The sequence below is a fragment of the Mytilus trossulus genome, chromosome 8, assembly GCF_036588685.1.
Source record: "Mytilus trossulus isolate FHL-02 chromosome 8, PNRI_Mtr1.1.1.hap1, whole genome shotgun sequence".
In the NCBI taxonomy this organism is placed as follows: domain Eukaryota; kingdom Metazoa; phylum Mollusca; class Bivalvia; order Mytilida; family Mytilidae; genus Mytilus; species Mytilus trossulus.
This window is the reverse complement of record NC_086380.1, coordinates 15,551,470-15,570,993: the sequence shown is the minus strand read 5'-3', so window position 1 is coordinate 15,570,993 and position 19,524 is coordinate 15,551,470. Positions and strand designations below refer to the sequence as shown.

Here is a 19,524-nt window from a genome sequence, read left to right as displayed (position 1 = left end):
AAACTTTGCCTCTTTGAAATCGATAATCCCTACTTGATACAAGAAGAAGTATAGTATTCATGAATTTGTTTATTCCGTAAATATGTATTCCGTTTTAAATGGTTATGTTTATAAACCATACTCATGTTAGCAATGTGTATATCAACTCAGCTAAGATAGATTGAGGACTTACAGGGTAAAATATTTTGCACCATTACACCCATTATTCTTTTCATATAAGACTCCAATAGCTCACAATATATATATTGTGCTGGTATACCCTTGGATCGAAAAAAAGAAAACATCACAATACGCTTTAAATTGTGTAACTGTGTCCTTCAAAACTACTATCTGTGTCCCTCTAACTACAGATGTGGTCATTTATTTATCTCTCAATGTATCAGAGGTTGAAGATTTATTGCCTCGGAAATATACATCAAAACTTAACCATGACCGTCAATAAATGTTATCACTACAAATGTAAGAGTATGATATACACTGCAGGATGATTGATAAACTTGTGTACCATACCCAGGTTTATAAATTTTACTGATGATACTTTAGGCACTTCTTGGTTTGATCAGCCCTTCAACATTCAAATGTTTTGGTCTCATGCATCACTGGAGAGACATTTATTGCCGAAATGCTCATCTAGTAAAATTATGTAATGTTTATGCTGTTACTATCAATTGTATGCCTCTTATCATTCTATTTAAATTGCGTTTACAAATTATGAATTTCATGATATAGTTCTATTACTAGTATTACGGCTCGTATGGAATTTGTGGTGTTTATCATTTAGCTAACTCAAGCACGAAATAAGACTGCGATTAAAAAAATCGAACTTCTCGTTTTCAATCGCGTTATGCGAGGAGTATTTTGCAAACTCGTGTGTTCCTACGAGATTTAGAAATCAAGTTTGTTAAACTGAACACACTTTCAAAAGTTTAAGGCAAATATTGGCTTGAGCTTACATTGCGTCATAGGTTTGATATTTTAAAAGACGCCAATATTAACATTAAGAGGAGTTACAGAACTTGAGTTATTGTGTTTGGTTAAAAATATTCGAGTTGTAAAACTCGTAATGGATTTGCTGTTTTCTGTTATATGGTCGGGTTGTTGTCTCTTTGACACATTCCCCATATCAAATAAATGGATCTGCCGATAATAAATAGAATCCAATGTTTTTTTTTGCAATAATTGGAACGAACTTATTGGGACATAGTTATCGATATCACGGGAGTGTACCATGTGTGGAAACAGTTCTGTTGTACATAACAAGTATACATTCGGTAATATGTCGCATTTTGGTGATAAACCAAATTGGGTAACTGGAAAATTATCGTTTCTCGCATAAAAGTAGCTTCCATTATAAAGTCATAAATAGTTAGCTTTCTTTGGAATATCGCAATCCCGTCCTGTTTTCCTAGAATATGACCTACCAAATTAGATTCATAACCAGGTTTGTACTGACATGAGCAACACAGCGGCTGCCACATTTAAATCAAGATCTGTCCACCCTTCCTGGTACACATGTGACCATCCCCGGATTTTGATGGGATGACTGTTTTCCTATTCGTTTGGTATATTCCGCCTCTCATGATTGATTACAATATAGTAGTGACAATTTTACCCACAAGTTTAGATTTATATAAATATTTAAGGTTAAACATTTAGAACAATATTTGATTAGACTAAAAAAATGAAAGCATAGTTTATAACGATTTCTAAATTATAATCCCCCACCTTAGTAGGAATATAACAACTTTATCTGTGTATGTGATATACATTCAGTATTCAGGAGCATGCAGCTGCTACTCAGACTTTGTCATTTGTCACTAGTTTCTGAGCAGAAAGTTAATGAACCAGGTGTATGTCAAATAATGTCTCGTCCTTTTTCTAAAACAGTTCAGTGGAAGACACAAATACCTTGTTGATAAATATTCCGTATCAATATTTAAAAAAAAATACACGATGGTCTTGGGGTATAGATTCTAGATACTTACTTTATTTATCATCTTAATAACGTGTTGTTGTATTCTTTTTTTTCCCTTGTAGATTGTTTCTTTTACCGTTTAGTCTACTAGTATCTGTCGAATTATCTATTTGACGTGACTCGCACGGTTCTTATACATCCCATCATTGTGTGATCATACTACGGTAACCTTTTGTATTGTTGTATTTCGTATTGCTAATGTGCTTTGTCTATATGCCAATAGGACGAAGTGGATTGGGTCAAAAAAGTTTGACGAAAGATACAAGAGGGAGAGTTAAACTAATAGATTGAAAATAAACTGATAACGCCATTGCTAAAAATAAAAAAACAAACAGACAAATAATAGTACAGAAGACAAAACATAGAAAATTCAAGACTAAGCAACACGAACCCCACAAAAACTGGGGGTGATCGCAGGTGCTCTTGAAGGGCAAATAGTTCCTGCTCCACATGTGGCATTCGTCGTATTGCCTATGTTATTTCAAATCCGGTAAAAAGTCTAATTCGGTTTGTCACATTCGTGAAAAGGGAAGGGTATTGTACTTACGACATAAGGAACATATCCGATATCATCAGTGAAACAGTTATTCCATAATGGTCAACCAACTCGTGATGGCGTCCGTAAAATTTAAAGAAGGGATGATTTCAATTTTACCATTTTGAACTCTTGGTGTAATAGCTTCCTTGTGAGAAGTAATCCTATACCAAGGCAATCATGATAGAAAATACAAGCCCAGGAATATCGTATCAATTGGGAGATATATACTCCTTATGTAGGCGCTGCTGGAATGTTGCCTCATATAAATGGAAGTTTACAATTGGGAAGCTGAAATCATCTCATTGCCGTAAAGTTTTGTTTTCAACCGACCCTCATTGTCAATTTTTAGATGTAAGTCAAAATATCAGGCAGACCTAAATGGATCTGTTGTATCCTTTATTTCTAGTTCGATGGAATAGATTCGTTTAACATAGTCACCAAATTTTGTTTATTTAGTGAGAGAACATCATCTTTATGGCGGAATGTAGCATTAAAGGATATCAAAGAATTCAATAGTAATTTAGATTATAGCACAATGTTGACAGCTGTACTCTATTTTTGACATTGTTTCCTATTATGACTGTTGTTTTGTTCTCACATCGTTGTCAATATAATGGAATTTTATGCGACAGTTATACAAGTCAGATGTTTGGCTAGCTATAAAAGTCCGGAATATAAGAGTTGTTATCTATTTGTTTGATGTGTAGGAGTTTTCGATTTGAAATTGGTAAGGGACTTTCCGTTTATAATTTTCCTCGGATTTCTTTTTTTTTGTTATCTTGCTTTTTCTTCTTGAAAATCTCTTTCACGAACTCGAACTATAACCCAAAGTTTCACTTATGGTCTTATGGATATAAATCTATACTTTAACTTACTATTGAACTCCAATTAGAAATCTAATTTTAACTACCACTCGGAAAATGATATGCACAACTCTAAAAACAAATTATCCAGTTTTGGCCACGAGCATCACTGGAGAGACATGTATTGTCGAAATGCGCATCTGGTGCAAGAAAATTGGTACCGTTAATTGTATTACTCATATAAAATAAAAAATAAAAATGAAAATATGTTTAATATGTTAAATACACCCTTTGATTTGATGCAACTGCTGATTCAGACAGGTATAACTCGCCTACTCTCATAATCATAACAAATTCAGATATCTTTTTCAGTCAGATTGCTGTTTTTACAAGTTCGAATTTTTTCCTGTATTGTATCACCAGCTCCATATTCAACAATTTTATGTGGTTTTGAAATGTCATTTGAATGTGTTTTTAAAGTTTATAAAATGATTAATTATTCGATATGCTAAGGTGTTGTTAAGCTCGCTCCAGAGCTTAATCGTTTTTTGGTGCTACGTTTTTGGACCTGACGATCTTTTAAGTTCTTCAGGTTCATTATGATTCGGTTTTCTAAGTGTATGATTTGAGCGCCACTGATCAGTCTTTTGTATACGAAATTAGCATCTGGATAATCAAATAATATGCCTGGTATCTTTGATTGATTTTTTTTATTTTTACGTGTTTTTTCTTCAACTTGAAAAGAGAAATCTGCAATTCAATAAATGAGACCGATCATTTGTAATATGATAATAAAAACAAATGAATACAGTCACTTCACCCTTTGAAAAAAGGAGCCACAAACTTAAAAGAAATACTACATAAATGTACTTCTCTAATCCTTATTGAAAAACAAATTTAGTTGATTTAGGTAAATAAATACCTGTATTTCCAATTCTAATTATAGACCGAAAAATGGATTACGCATTTCTGAATAGGTTTAAATTGTGAGCATGTCCAAATAAATGAAGTCGAGACTGCACGAAACATAAAGGAGGTGATACGTATTATAAGAAAAATTCTAGATCATAAACATAACAAGGACAGACGATTCAAAAGAAAACCATTATGTGTAGGTTCTTATAACAAGCATCTTAAAGTATCGAAAGCAGATGAATTTGAATTAAGCGTAGTATTAGATGTACCACCTCTTGACTGCTACAACGATAATTCCAGCTATATCTATGAATTCAATAAAAACAAAAGATCAGCTAGTGAGGAAAGTGTGAACAGTAGCAAATCCACCGATTGGGAAAGGATTGATATCTCTTCCGGATATTATACAACAATGGAACGGAGATGGCATAAATGAAGGCCACACTAATGTCTTGTCTTTCTTTTGATAACGACATTATACCAAAAATGGTTAAAAAGAAATTCAATAAGCTTATTTGTGAAGCCGTAAATCAACTTATGGAATTCAGCTCCAATCGGTCCAAGGAACCGCCATTAACTTGCAGTGACGTGAGATATTCTAAAGCAATCACAAATCATATGTCTATTAATGAAAGGCAGAAAATACAATGGAAAACGACAAGAGGCTTATCAGCAGTAAAAATAAGCACTCACAGAGTAACTAAAAACTGAGCAAATACATACCAAAGATACATGGCTTATAATTGTGTATGGTAAATACGCGTGTGACGTCGAAATAGATCTCATCAGTGGCGCTCGAACTGTGGGCGGAGTTAATCACAAAGTTGTTAAGCTTTAAAAATAAAAAAAACCAAAAGGAGTGGAAACAAAATGTATATATATATATATATATATATATAAATATAAGTTATCGACCTATCGCCTTTGAAGAGTAACTACTTAATATGTTTTATTAAAGTACACCAGTAGATAGAGAGTGAATTAACTTTTTAAATTCAATTGAACATAGAACTATATCGTATATGTTTTTACATTATTGCTACGTGATATCATTTACATTGAAGAACCACATAGATCGGAGCTATTGAAATTCAATTAACCATCTCTATTCTGTGAATTTTATTTTATTTGGACATTTATATTCTGTCAACTTTAATAAGACATCTTTATTCTGTCAACTTTAATTGAACATCTATATTTTGTCAACTTTAATTGAACATCTATATTCTGTCAACTTAAATTAGACATCTATATTCTGTCAACTTTAATTGGATTTTATTCTGTAAACATTAATTAGATATCTTTATTCTGTCAACTTTAACTAAACATCGATATTCTGTCAACTTTAATTGGAGATCTATATTCTGTCAACTTTAATTGGATATCTATATTCTGTCAACTTTAATTGGAAATCTAAATTCTGTAAACTTTAATTGGACATCTTTATTCTGTAAACTTTAATTGGACATCTATATTCTGTCAACTTTAATTGGACATCTGTATTCTGTCAACTCTTATTTTACATCTTTATTCTGTCAACTTGAATTTGAATTTATATTCTGTCAACTTAAATTAGACATCTATATTCTGTCAACTTAAATTAGACATCTATATTCTGTCAACTTAAATTAGACATTTATATTCTGTCAACTTCAATTAGACATCTTTATTCTGTCAACTCTAATTGGACATCTATATTCTGTCAACTGTAATTGAACATCTATATTCTGTCAACTTAAATTGGACATCTATATTCTGTCACCTTTAATTAGACATCTATATTATGTCAAATTTAATTGGATATCTATATTCTGTCAACTTTGATTGGACATCTATATTCTGTCAACTTTAATTGAACATCTATATTCTGTCAACTTAAATTAACAATCTATATTCTGTCAACTTAAATTTGACATCTATATTCTGTCAAATTTAATTGTACATCTATATTATGTCAACTTTAATTGGACATCTATATTCTGTCAACTTAAATTAGACATCTATATTCTGTCAACTTTAATTGGACATCTGTATTCTGTCAACTTTAATTGGACATCTTTATTCTGTCAACTTTAATTAGACATTTATATTCTGTCAACTTTAATAAGACATCTTTATTCTGTCAACTCTAATTGGACATCTTTATTCTGTCAACTCTAAATAAACATCTATATTCAATCAACTTTAATTGAACATCTATATTCTGTCAACTTTGATTGGACATCTATATTCTGTCAACTTTAATTGGACATCTATATTATGTCAACTTAAATTAGACATATATATTCTGTCAACTTTAATTTGACATCTATATTCTGTCACCTTTAATTGGACATCTATATTATGTCAACTTTAATTGGACATCTATATTCTGTCAACTTAGATTAGACATTTATATTCTGTCAACTAAAATTAGACATCTATATTCTGTCAAATTAAATTAGACATCTATATTCTGTCAACTTTAATTAGACATTTATATTCTGTCAACTTTAATTGGACATCTATAGTTATCGACCAATCGCCTTTGAAGAGTAACTACTTAATCTGTCTTATGAAAGTAAACCAGTAGATAGAGAAGTGAATAAACTTTTTAAATTAGACATCTTTATTCTGTCAACTTTAATTAGACATTTATATTCTGTCAACTTTAATTGGACATCTATAGTTATCGACCAATCGCCTTTGAAGAGTAACTACTTAATCTGTCTTATGAAAGTAAACCAGTAGATAGAGAAGTGAATAAACTTTTTAAATTAGACATCTATATTCTGTCAACTTTGATTGGACATTTGTATTCTGTCAACTTTAATTGGACATCTATATTCTGTCAGCTTTAATTAGACATCTTTATTCTGTCAACTTAAATTGGACATCTATATTCTGTCAACTTAAATGATTATCAAAGGTATCAGGCTTATAATTTGATCTTGAACATCTATAATCTGTCAACTTCAATTTAACATCTGTATTCTGTCAATTTCAAATGAACATCCTAAACCTGTTCTTTTTAATTGAACAGATGAATTCTGTCAACTTTAATTGAAAATCTGTATTCTGTCAACCTTTATTGATATCTATATTCTGTCAATTTTAATAGAAGTTTGAAAATCATATTATCTGTTGCTTTTAAAGTTCTGTATTTTAAACTGGAATAGGTATAATAACTCGTATTAGATATGCTACTCGCCACGTAACTCAAACTGGCAATCAAGCTCTTCATTCATACATAATTTGGACGAAAGCTTTGACTCTAGAAGCATATTAACTCAACTTTTGGTAAAACCTGCGTTTTAATTCATGTTTATATCTAACTATTATTCGAAATGATGTTTAAGTTGAAAATTAATTCTAGCCGTTACGCTAACCCGAATTCGAACTTAAATCATAATTCTCACCTTATCTCTAACATTATCCCGATTTGTAAAGATCTCTATTTCAATGATAAGCTATATCACTGTACTATAAAGATCCAGTCTTAATTTTCAAAAAAAACCCAACCCATTCATTTATTAATTCGATCAGTCGCTTAGGCGTGTTATGTTTAGTTTTCTATTACCATCTAAATATGAAAATACAAAGTCATATAATATAAACGCATATACAAGTATTTGATTTTCCGAAAATATGCAGTAGATAAAAAGATAACAATAGATTTATTTGATAACTTTTGTTATATGATACCTAAATATAGACTGAAAACGTCCTGATATTTCTATCTAATCTAGGCCAAATTTAACTTCCTGTCATAACTAGCTGTAGAAATTGGCCGAAACTTGGTAGTAAAGATGGATAACACACTTCTGAATAAGTTTTATGATGATCATGTGAAAATGATTAAAAACGAGACAAGTCAAAACATAGAGATAGTTATACCTATTGTCAAGGATATTCTTCAGTATGTTCACACCAAGGACAGACGTTTTAAAAGTCAGCCAATCAATGTCGGAAGTTATTACACACATTTAAAAGTGTCGAGAGCGGATGAATTCGACTTCAGCGTTGTTTTAGATACCCCGCAATTAGATTGGTGCAGAGATGATTCGGATCATAAATATGGATTTGATAAGAAAAATGAAATAGTCAGAAAACAGTTGACATTACCAGACCCACCAATCGGAAAAGGTTTTATATCACCAACAGGTACTATTCGTAAGTGGAACAGAGAGGGTATAAATGGTGGCCCAGCTTGTCTAACTATTGATGACGACATCATACCAATTTTTGTAAAAAGCAGATTTAAATCGCTTGTTGGCAGAGCCGTCGAAGATCAACCAAATATTCGCAAATATGTTAATGCCAAACGGTTGTCGGAATCACCAGCGACAACGCTCACAATAACTCATCCGCAAATTGCAGGCGATTCCGTTAGCGTAGATCTAACGCCTATGATAGAATCCTCCTCACGTTTTAGAAAAACATTTGGATGGCCAAGACCTACATCGCAGTGGCCTTCAGAGAAAAAAGTTGAAAAATTAAGATCCATTGGAGTGAATGATATTGCAAAAGATGCATTTTATTGGACATATTCGTTTGCAAGTTGTGAAAAGGAATTGTTGGAAGGAATTGATACCAAAGAAACTTGCCGGAAAAAATCGCAAAAAATAATGAAAAAACTAAAAGAATCGTGGTGTCCAGAAGGAATTAGAAAAGGGTTGACATCTTATCATTTGAATTACACCCCAGCTCTATTGTTATACTTCAAAGTTTCTATTTTTGAAACACGAGTAAATTGAATAGATCTATTGTTACGAATAACAATGGATTTTGACCACAGGCTGTGACAAGCGGGGTTTCTGGAAACCCCTGCTTCTACATCCCGCAAACAAAGTCCATTGTTATTCGTAACAATAGAAATTGAGTATTCTTTAAATAGCATGACCACAAGAAATTACGTACAATGTTCACTACAAATTGTTTCAAGATATAAAAAAAAACATTTAAGGAAATTCCAATAGCGAAAAAAAAATTAAGCATTTATTTTAAATTAAAAAAATCCTTCAATTACTCCTTTGCTGAAAGTAATATTTTTTTTTATCCCAGTCATATGTTTCTATTATAAAAAGGGGGGATTCTAACTCTCGCCCCCCTGTTATCCAGTGGCCGGTCCGGGGAAGGGGCTCTGCGGGTTGGACCAGATTTAAAAGATCAATGTATTTGACTTATTTGAACCCCCGCCCCTTTCTTTTCAGTTGGGAACCCCAGCTGGATCAGCCCCTCTTCCGCAAAAGAGAGAGTTACGAAATATTAAATCTGTATCTTTGTATGCTGAGCGTGCCTGGAAGTCGGGTTTCTATTGCAGACACACTCATCCCTTTGTAGGTCTGAATATAAATGTTTATTCCATCTCGAGAAGAGGGGGGGGGGGGGGGGGGCTTTTCCCCCATAAAACCGTAAGATAGAAAATATAGTTATGATTACCTTAATTAAACTGATACAGGTAAGTACTTTGGGTTATAATATTGCCTTCATCTTTTAAATTAGTCTCATCTACCAAATCCAACGCTTGCTAAGAAATGTCGTCCGTCTCATACCCTTCCATATTGACAACTGCATACAAGGAGCATGACGTATTTTTTGTTTTTAATATGAATACACGATACGGTCAACCTTGACCTGCTGATCCATATCACCCTAAGGATTTATTTGGAATATGCAAAAACAACCTTGACATTGGTAAAACATACTCACTTGTCAAAGTGTGAACGAAGATAACCAAAAAAGGTTACTAACGGGTTTTCATGTAATAACAAAAAAATCTTATAAATAATGGTTTGATATTGTCAATTAAATATATGCTATCGTTTTTTTTTTCATTTTATAATCAATGTTAACAATAAAGAGTTTAGAATGGGGTGTAAGTTAGTTATACACCTCGGGATACGGCATGTCTAAATAAGAAACCCCTACGGCCTCCGGCCGACGGGGTTTCTTATCCAGACATACCTTTCCCTCGGTGTATAACTATTACAAATATCCTGTTTTGGGAGTGTGAAGTTTATCCACATGACTACGAATGGTTAGACGAAAATATGGCTTCTAGACTCAGTTCAATGTGTAACCGTTTGCTTGCATGCATCCAGGATGAAAATTTACCGCAATATTTTCATCCTGGTGTTAATTTATTTTCAACAAAAAACAAAGATACACTCTATCAAGCTGGAAGGTACATTGAAAAGTTTTTGCAGGATCCTGTCAGCTACTTGCAGAGGCATTACTGACCATAACTTTCAAATTTCAAAAGTTAAATATAGTGTTGTGACAAATGGACACTCAAGAACTAGAAGACGTTTCCCTGATATTTAAGCAAATTTACTTCCAATCAACTTTCAATATGTAATCAATACTTTTTTTTTAAGTGATGGATTATTCTATCTCAAATAAATAGATCTTTGACAATAATAGGAATCCAATGTTTAATTTGCAATGATTGATTGCAAAGTATTTAGATAAAGTTAGAAATATCAAGTATTGAAACAGCTGAGTTGCTCATAACGTCGCATAAGAGAATTTAGGTTTTTGACGTACCTTATACGTAACATACCTTAACATTTCAAAAAATGTTCATTGTTATCTCCCGTTGACCATTTAACTTTTAAATTAAACAGAAATAATATATTTTGACGTACGTAATTCACCTTAATTTGGTCGTTGTAAAATTTATTGTGTCTCCCTTTTTCCATTAATTTCAAATCTATTTAAAATAGCGTATTCCACGAGCGAGAGTTTACACTTGTCTTATATCTGAACAAACGTAACGAAAAAGCAAACTTTGCTCGCAGAGGACACATGAATATTTTGAATGATATACAGTTCGAAAAAAAAGGTAGAATCCAATCACAGACCCCCACCCCTGGTACAGCCACTGAGTAAATTATTTGTAACTATGTATCCGTTGTGCATAGTTAGCTTGCATGGTCTGCAGGCAAACTACCGAAATTGATGCGCAGGACTCCATAATTGATGACCCTGACCTTTGCCTTTTTTAGTTGGTTTTTACGTTAAATTTCTTTTCTGATTCATAATTTAAAAAAAAATGTATAACTAATATATTATTATAGTTCAGTATAACTCGTTTTCTAGAGGTATATACAGTTATTATGTTTCGAGTCATATAATCACGAGACAAACGTCCGCGCTGTAATGTATATCAGTATAGTCTGTTTAACTCACTCACCTCTCACCACTAACGAGTTAGTTTGAAAAAATAAAAAAGGAATCGTCCTTTCTTAATTTACCTCAAGGACTGTAAAAATTTGAAAAATTGTCTAAATAGGTTTTTAAATATTGACAATTTTATCTTGTAAGAACGAAATAAAAACAAATCTTGCATGGACTTATTCTGCAACCATAGGAATATCTTGTTCTTCATCAATATCATTTATAAATTCAGCCCTTCTCTTTGCAAGTTCAACACATAATTCAACAGTACACGAGAGTTAACCTTTATACTTGTCAACCCGTCAACCTATGCATTTATCGACTTTTTAACATATTGACTTGTCAATCTGTTAACCTTTAACCTTTACACTTGTCAAACTGTCGACCTATGTATTTATAGGGGAGATCCGTTTGTGCCAAAAATGCGTCCTTTTGCGCCACAACATTTTTTCCCCATTTATCGACTTTTAAAATCATGTCGACCTGTCAACCTTCTAGGGAAAACGGTACTATTTATTCTGCCATAGGCGACAATACTAACATTTTCTAAATTTACCAGTTTTTATAATAAAAACCTGGACAAAACAGTTATGTGTGGTGTTACAACTTTATTATTGTATTCTAAAAATTAAAGCCAAATAGTATCATGACCAATTTCCAACGGAGCTAGTTTATGTTATCCATGCCCACCGTCATTTTGCACCAAATTTTTGAAATTTTGTAAGCCTTTTCGAATAATTCTCTAGAAAATATTTCAATAGGTTTTAAAATTTATTTTATAAATTTACACACTGCAGTTATTCATAGATAAATAAAAAAATATATTGTACCCTACATCCAATCACAGCGCTCCTAATTTGACTTCCTTCACCTGTCTTGGGTACACAAAAGGCCAACCTAATGCTGGGAAAATTAAATACTACCGTTTTCCCTATACTGTGACACAAAGCTATAAATTATTTTTATAACACCATCAATGCAATACTGGGTTATTGTGGAAACCTTGACTATAACTAATACTTGTATGTCCCCATTACTTAAAGAAACATGGATAATTTTATGTCCCCACCCCTAAATGCTGATTTACCTCTTTCTCTACTTCTTTCAGATAAGGCTTAACAAACAACCTGTATCCAACTATATCTTATCTTATCTAAAAAGAATAATAAACATTTCCATTTAAACAGATAAAAATGACAGTTCCATTCAATTTGTATACATTTTATCCAAAATTTACAACATAAGCACAAATTCAAGATTTGTCATACTAATCTCCAGTCCATGCTTTAGTATATGCCATATTGTGGTTCAAAATTTCAGAGCTGGTTATAAAATCCATTATTCTCTCTTGAGATGATAAAAACAAGGATATTAGACACTTAAAACATTAAATCTGCAAAATACTCAGCTGTAAAGTTGCCTTTGTTGCCAGTATTAATCTATGAAAAAGCTTAATTATGTCCCTTGGGAGTATTAAATTCCAACAAAAGTCCTTTCAAACAGTACAAAATGACAAATTATATATGCCTGATATAATAAAAGATAGAAACTACAAAATGAAGCACTATTGAAATATTTGCTGCATGAATTGCCAACAATGTGAGCAATTCTTTCCACAGGAGAGTATAAATTCTATCTAAATTTAGCCTCAAGTGGGCCTCTTTTTTCTTAGATGAGCAATTCTAAGAGTGAAAATGCTTCTAGTATGACCAAATACTGCCTTACTATATAAGCAGTACAAACGTAACCAGATAATATCCAATTTTAATAGATTGTGTCAAGGGAAATACCCAATTGAAACATTTAGGGAATTCCACAGCAAAAAAGGCAAATATTTCAGTTCAAAATATTTGTCGCGACTAGAATTCTGGGTTTTCGAATTGAATTAATCATTGCGAAACGTGAAAACAAATACAAAAGAACAATAGTTTGGTGCAGTTTATACAATATAGTTAATATTGACACCCTAGAATAAAGTTTTATATCAGTACCCACCAATTTGACTTATTATGATGACTCAGCACTTTTCTCAACACAGTACTGTTCTCAGATAAAAATCTCTATTCTTTGTGATAAAAATCAAATGTTCTTATCAAATGCTTCAAAATAGTATAATATGACGGAAGTCTGATTGATTTTTATTTCCCTTGCTATCTTGAGTATAGGGAAAACGGTACTATTTATTCTGCCATAGGCGACAATACTAACATTTTCTAAATTTACCAGTTTTTATAATAAAAACCTGGACAAAACAGTTATGTGTGGTGTTACAACTTTATTATTGTATTCTAAAAATTAAAGCCAAATAGTATCATGACCAATTTCCAACGGAGCTAGTTTATGTTATCCATGCCCACCGTCATTTTGCACCAAATTTTTGAAATTTTGTAAGCCTTTTCGAATAATTCTCTAGAAAATATTTCAATAGGTTTTAAAATTTATTTTATAAATTTACACACTGCAGTTATTCATAGATAAATAAAAAAATATATTGTACCCTACATCCAATCACAGCGCTCCTAATTTGACTTCCTTCACCTGTCTTGGGTACACAAAAGGCCAACCTAATGCTGGGAAAATTAAATACTACCGTTTTCCCTCTAACCTTAACCTTGAAGACCTTTCTAGTGTAAACCTTTCGACCTGTTACTCTAATGAGGTATATTCAGATAGTTGAACTCCTTTCTGTCAGTTCGATAGAATGCCGATCATGCATACCTATTTGTATTCTAGTATAGTGAGGTCGATAATTCTCTCAGTCCCGAGAAGACGGAAGACGGATACTAAGTAAAAAGGAAGGGTAAATTAATTTTTTGTAAATGTGTTTTTTTCTATTTTTTGTACACATTTTACTTTCGTTCAGCTAAATAAATGTCCATTGATTTTGATAAGGATGCAACCAATTTATTTTTAGGGGAGGGGTGCAGGATAAAGTTTTAAGGCGAAATTTCGATTGAGCCTATTTTGTCCAAAATTGCCATCATTTTTCTTAACTCCAATAATCTTGTTTTGCGGCCATTTTTTGGTTCGGCCTTTCGATTTTGTAAAAACTCTTCCAAAATTAGTTTCATTATAAATTTGAGGGTCCTACCTATTTATTCAAAATTTGATCTAGGCCCCTCCCAGATAGATATGATTGTTATGAAAAAAGCGTATGTTTAACGCATAAATATAGAATAACCATATATTTTCTCGAGATATCAATGATTAGAAACAGCCTCGCTTTCGACCCGTTTCTAACCCTTGTACAAATAACATTGATATTTCGGGACAATTTACGGTTATTCTGTATTTAATTTTTAATGAAGTCATCGCTCATTTACATTTTTTTTTTTTGGGGGGGGGGAGACTCTGAAATTTAAATTTTGTTTTAAAATTATCTAATGGGCAGAAATACATTCATTTTAAATTCCCAGCACTCCCCTCAAAAATCGAATGGTCCGTGCCTGTTACATGAATGTTATTTTATAATTGAAACAATATTATAACTATCCGACTGAAATCTGAAATACAGAAACCGGCGAAGGGAGACAACCACAATTTATATTATGTCTTATAAGTCAGTTTCTTGCTTTAACGTTAATCAGAGGATTCGGTTTTATATATTTTTTTATAAGGTTTCATATCATTAATATTTAATCAGACTAAAGCATTAATTTACACTAGAAGATCTGTTTTAATCGCTCCTTTGTGTTGACAATTTAAAAGTGTATCCGGTATGTATACAACTTGAAATTGTAATTCCAAACTGAAACTCTGATTATTACACAAAGTAACTTCAAAAATGTTGACTCTTTATCTCGAATTATGTAAATATATAAACTAAACAATAGGATTTACTTTAGCTTAAGCTCACGATAAACTTGACATGTTACCCAAAGCCGATATTTTTAACCTTAAGTGTAATCCGAATTCATACTTTGATTATAATTTCAATTCTATCTCTCATTGTAATTTGATTTTCATTTACTTCTTCTTCTTCTTCTTCTTCTTCTTTCCTCAGTACGAATTTTCTGTTGAACATTGCCAAACACTTGTTTGTCCTTATTCTTAAACAAGTTGATCCCTGTATGAAAGTATAAAGGAAGTTTCCAATCCTGTTGAAATCAATAAGTAATTCACATATAGACTTAACTCTGACAGCTAGATGTTCTTTGGTCCAATCGGATTCATTGGGATGATATTCACATTCCCAGAAATAGAGATTTTTTTATTTGGTACGAGGTGAGAACCTGTTTTGTTCCTTTTGGACACCAAACTTTTTTTCATTATTCGATGACTTTTATTTCGGCATGTTCGCGTTCTTTTCGTACTTTCTAACATTGTTTTTCACATGTGACGAATGTTAAAGACCAATATTCAGGATCTTTAGCAACCAAGTGTATTCCTTCATCTTTTATATCTTTAATTTGTGTACCAGAAGGCCATCTGACCTGTGGTCTAGGCCAATTAAACTCTGGTTTGAATGGAAGGTGTGCTTCAAAAAGAGGTACAAGGTCTACATCATCTGCATCAGGATTAGCTATCGTCAATGTAACGGTAGGTGACTCGGATAATCTCTTTGCATCAACATATGGACGTATAAATGGTTGTTTAACAGCTTCACTGACGAGTGCTTTAAAAAACAAAATTAACTTTCAGTGGAATTATGTCAATCAGTCAGATCCTTCATTTATACGTTGTTTATTCCACTGTGGTATACTCCTTGAAAGTTTAGTAACGTATTTACCAACGAGTGCTGTGGACTTGATGTTCTAACCACCTCATTATTTCCATTGATTTTATTACGTGCATAAAACGCCGCTTTCTCGGTTGTCCAAACCAAATGTTGTCCTGAATCTAACACAACACTATAAGACACTTTAATACGGGAGTATAACTGCTGACATTCAATTGGCGAAGTTTGAACCGCTCGTCACTCTTATTAACGTACTTAATGTCCTTTGTTTCATCTTTTGTCAATTAAACATTTTTTTTCTATAAAATGTATCTTACATTGTTTTATCCATATTTACATTTAATCCTTATACATGTTATGGGAATAATGAAATTAATACTTTGTCATCCTTCAAAATATATCAATATCATTTTCGAGAAATGAATATATAAAATAGAAAAGGGAATTTTCATTTTTAAAAATAGATGTGGTGTTACAAAGGCCATACTTAGGCTCCAGCTATTTAAAAACCTCAGGTTAAGATTAATATCAATAAGGGTTCAAAATGACGAGAAGCGTTTAACTAGAATATATAAGACATATATATAACTCTTGAATAAATTCAGGATTTCCGTCACGTTTGGAGTCATGTTTTTTTAAAGGGAGGACTAACAATTGCTACCTATATGTATTTTTCATAGTGATGTGCCCTGGCTATAAATGCAAAATACAATAAAGGCACAGAAACAATTGTAAATAAAGACACCAGCAGTATACCTCTGATCGAAATGCAGACATCGATTGAGAAAAAAACAAATCCGGGTTATAAACGAAAACTCGTGGAAACACATCAAATACATGTATAAGAGGAGAACTACGACACAATAGAAACACAACACTAAAATGTAACACACAGAAACTTTTCTTATACAAACAAACGAGAAAATCTAAATTTATCATAAACATGATTAGTGATTGATGAAAAAAATACCCAATAGAAAATCTGTAATACTTTTGTACTTGAACCAAATTATTACTGAAATGATAATAAATGATAACAACACGCGTACAAAAGCAATAATCTATGTTCCGATGTTAATATTTTCATCAACTCTATAAAAAATGGTTTTGTTTTTTTCATTACACTTCAATTATAAGCAATGAGAACTGCAAATGGATGAACAACAGTTAAAATACAATAAATTTCAATATGATCAGACTAGAGAGGGTATTCTTTTCAAAAATTATCACAATTATTTTCAATTTCATTTATAAATTTGGAAATATATTATTAATTCATACAAATCAAATATCAAATATATTTCATTATCAATTAAAGACGCCCATTACATGCAGGATAATCACAAGTTAAATTTGGTACAAATGATTACAAAATGATTACAATTATTTGAATACAATTAAATCAATGATTACAACGAAGAGAAAAAAAGACACACTAATGTATATTTATTAAAAATAATGTGCCATGTTTCAACTTTGACAAATACAGTGATCCTAAAAAATATAGGAAACTGAATTTTAATATTCTGATTTTACCTCTGGTGCTTTTAGGAATCTACAATAAGAAGCTTTACAAATATCTAAAAAATGCCTCTGTCTTTTGACAGTAAAATATATAAATTTACTAAGTTTCTAATTGTTGTTTTCGAACAACATTTAAATTATTAATTAAATTGCTCACTGGATTAAAAATGTGACTATCTTCATTGGACAATAGCAAAATAAATTGTGATTGATAATCTAAATTGTGATCGTTTTTGTATCTTTTAACTATGTTGGAAATAATGGAAACTTTCTGACTTATACATTACAATACACTTATAAATCCGCCGCTATGTCATACATCAAAACCATTTATGAATCATAAACACATTTTGGCAGGAGTAACCAGATTTATAAAACCGGAAATATTTGTAGCAAACAAGCTCAACTGTGATCATTTAGTTGTGAAATTTGCAGTATTTTGCAGACTGTTGTGTTATTGTTTTTCCTATTTGCCAATGGATTTGTTTCCCATTCTTATCTTCCCACATTCGTGTTTTGACAAATATGAACTGACAAATTTCTTAAATAAAATGAGAAATTATTTAAGATATATTAACGGAGAGTACATTTCCTTATAGTGTATTACATATTTTTTCGGATTAAGGTCATTCAACTTATCACATTTATTGAAAAATGATTAGAAAAAAGTATCATTTGAAAGTATAAGAGTCTGTAGGTTACCTCTTGCATGGTATAGTACCACCTTCCCCTCTTACTCCTTTTCTGTGTGACAATCATATAGTCCAGCTGATTCGTGCATATTTTTGAAAGAATTGTGGGTTTGATGATAAAAACATGAAACTTTGCACAAAGGTTTACATGTATATGGTGGTCAATTTAGGCTATGGACCCACTCTGAAAAATCCAAAATGGCGGACATTTTCAAGATGGCAGACAGATGCTATAAATTTCACAAATTTAAAAAAAAACAAAGCAAGGACATTTGAAACTTAATCTTTTTAGAGTAAATAAAACACAAGGAATCATTTCAGATAAGTGCTATCACTATTTCGCACTATTTAATAATTTTCAAAATGGTGGACATTTTAAAAAAGGCTGCCAAAACAATTTTTTTTGAAATGCACAAAACCAAAACTTCTCTAAATACTTTGAGTAATTTTTTTTCTATAAAATTGTACTTCAAAGTTCAAACACATTTCTTCACGGAAGTAATTACACTTCTTCAGTTGTCAAATTATATCCATAATAGATTGGCCATCAAGTCTCTGTCATGTTCTGCACCACATTTACAAAGTGCTGTGGCTTTCATGCATTTGCATCTTCCACGACGTCTATTTTACAGCCACACTTTATCAGCTCATTACAACAGACTGAAGCAGCTTGTTGCAAGGATGTCCAATAGGGTATCCACATCTGTGTTTTGTCTTTCTGCCACCCCCATTCACTCGGTGAATATGTTTTTTGAGACTGTTCTAGACATTTTTGCAAACAAAGGCTTGCCGTGTAAACAGCTCGTTTTGGATGTTCTAGTAAAGCAGATTATGATGGAAAAGAGTTATATATTGCTCTTTATTTCCTAGTGAAAAGATCTTTCTGTGTCGTTCATCTTCGTATATTCACTAGTTTTATCATACATCAGTATAGCATATCACCCTATCAGAGGCACGAAATTGGAAACAACATTAGGTGATGCTGTTCTACTTAATGTTTCAAACACAGGTGTAATTTCTCCACACGAAGTCCAGGTATCCGATGCAGTTTTCTTTCCTTTGATAGCAAACGACGATACTTGATAACAACCTGAAACTCCAAAAGCAATCCAAAACTCATTCACCACAATTTCATGGACAATAGAAATTGCAATAACTATGACATCCGTATCAACAGTCTGCAAAATAACTCCTTTTAGTCCATTTCCAACAGCATCATACACATGCAGAATCATCCG

At 32.0% G+C, this 19,524-nt stretch overlaps 1 protein-coding gene across 1 annotated transcript; it reads left to right on the top strand.

Annotated features, from left to right (window-relative positions):
- The first annotated feature begins 8,019 nt into the window (after positions 1 to 8,019).
- On the top strand, positions 8,020 to 8,967 carry LOC134727385 (protein mab-21-like 3). The gene has a single exon (XM_063591762.1). It carries the CDS (start codon positions 8,020 to 8,022, stop codon positions 8,965 to 8,967), a length of 948 nt encoding a protein of 315 aa, XP_063447832.1.
- The last annotated feature ends 10,557 nt before the right edge of the window (positions 8,968 to 19,524 follow it).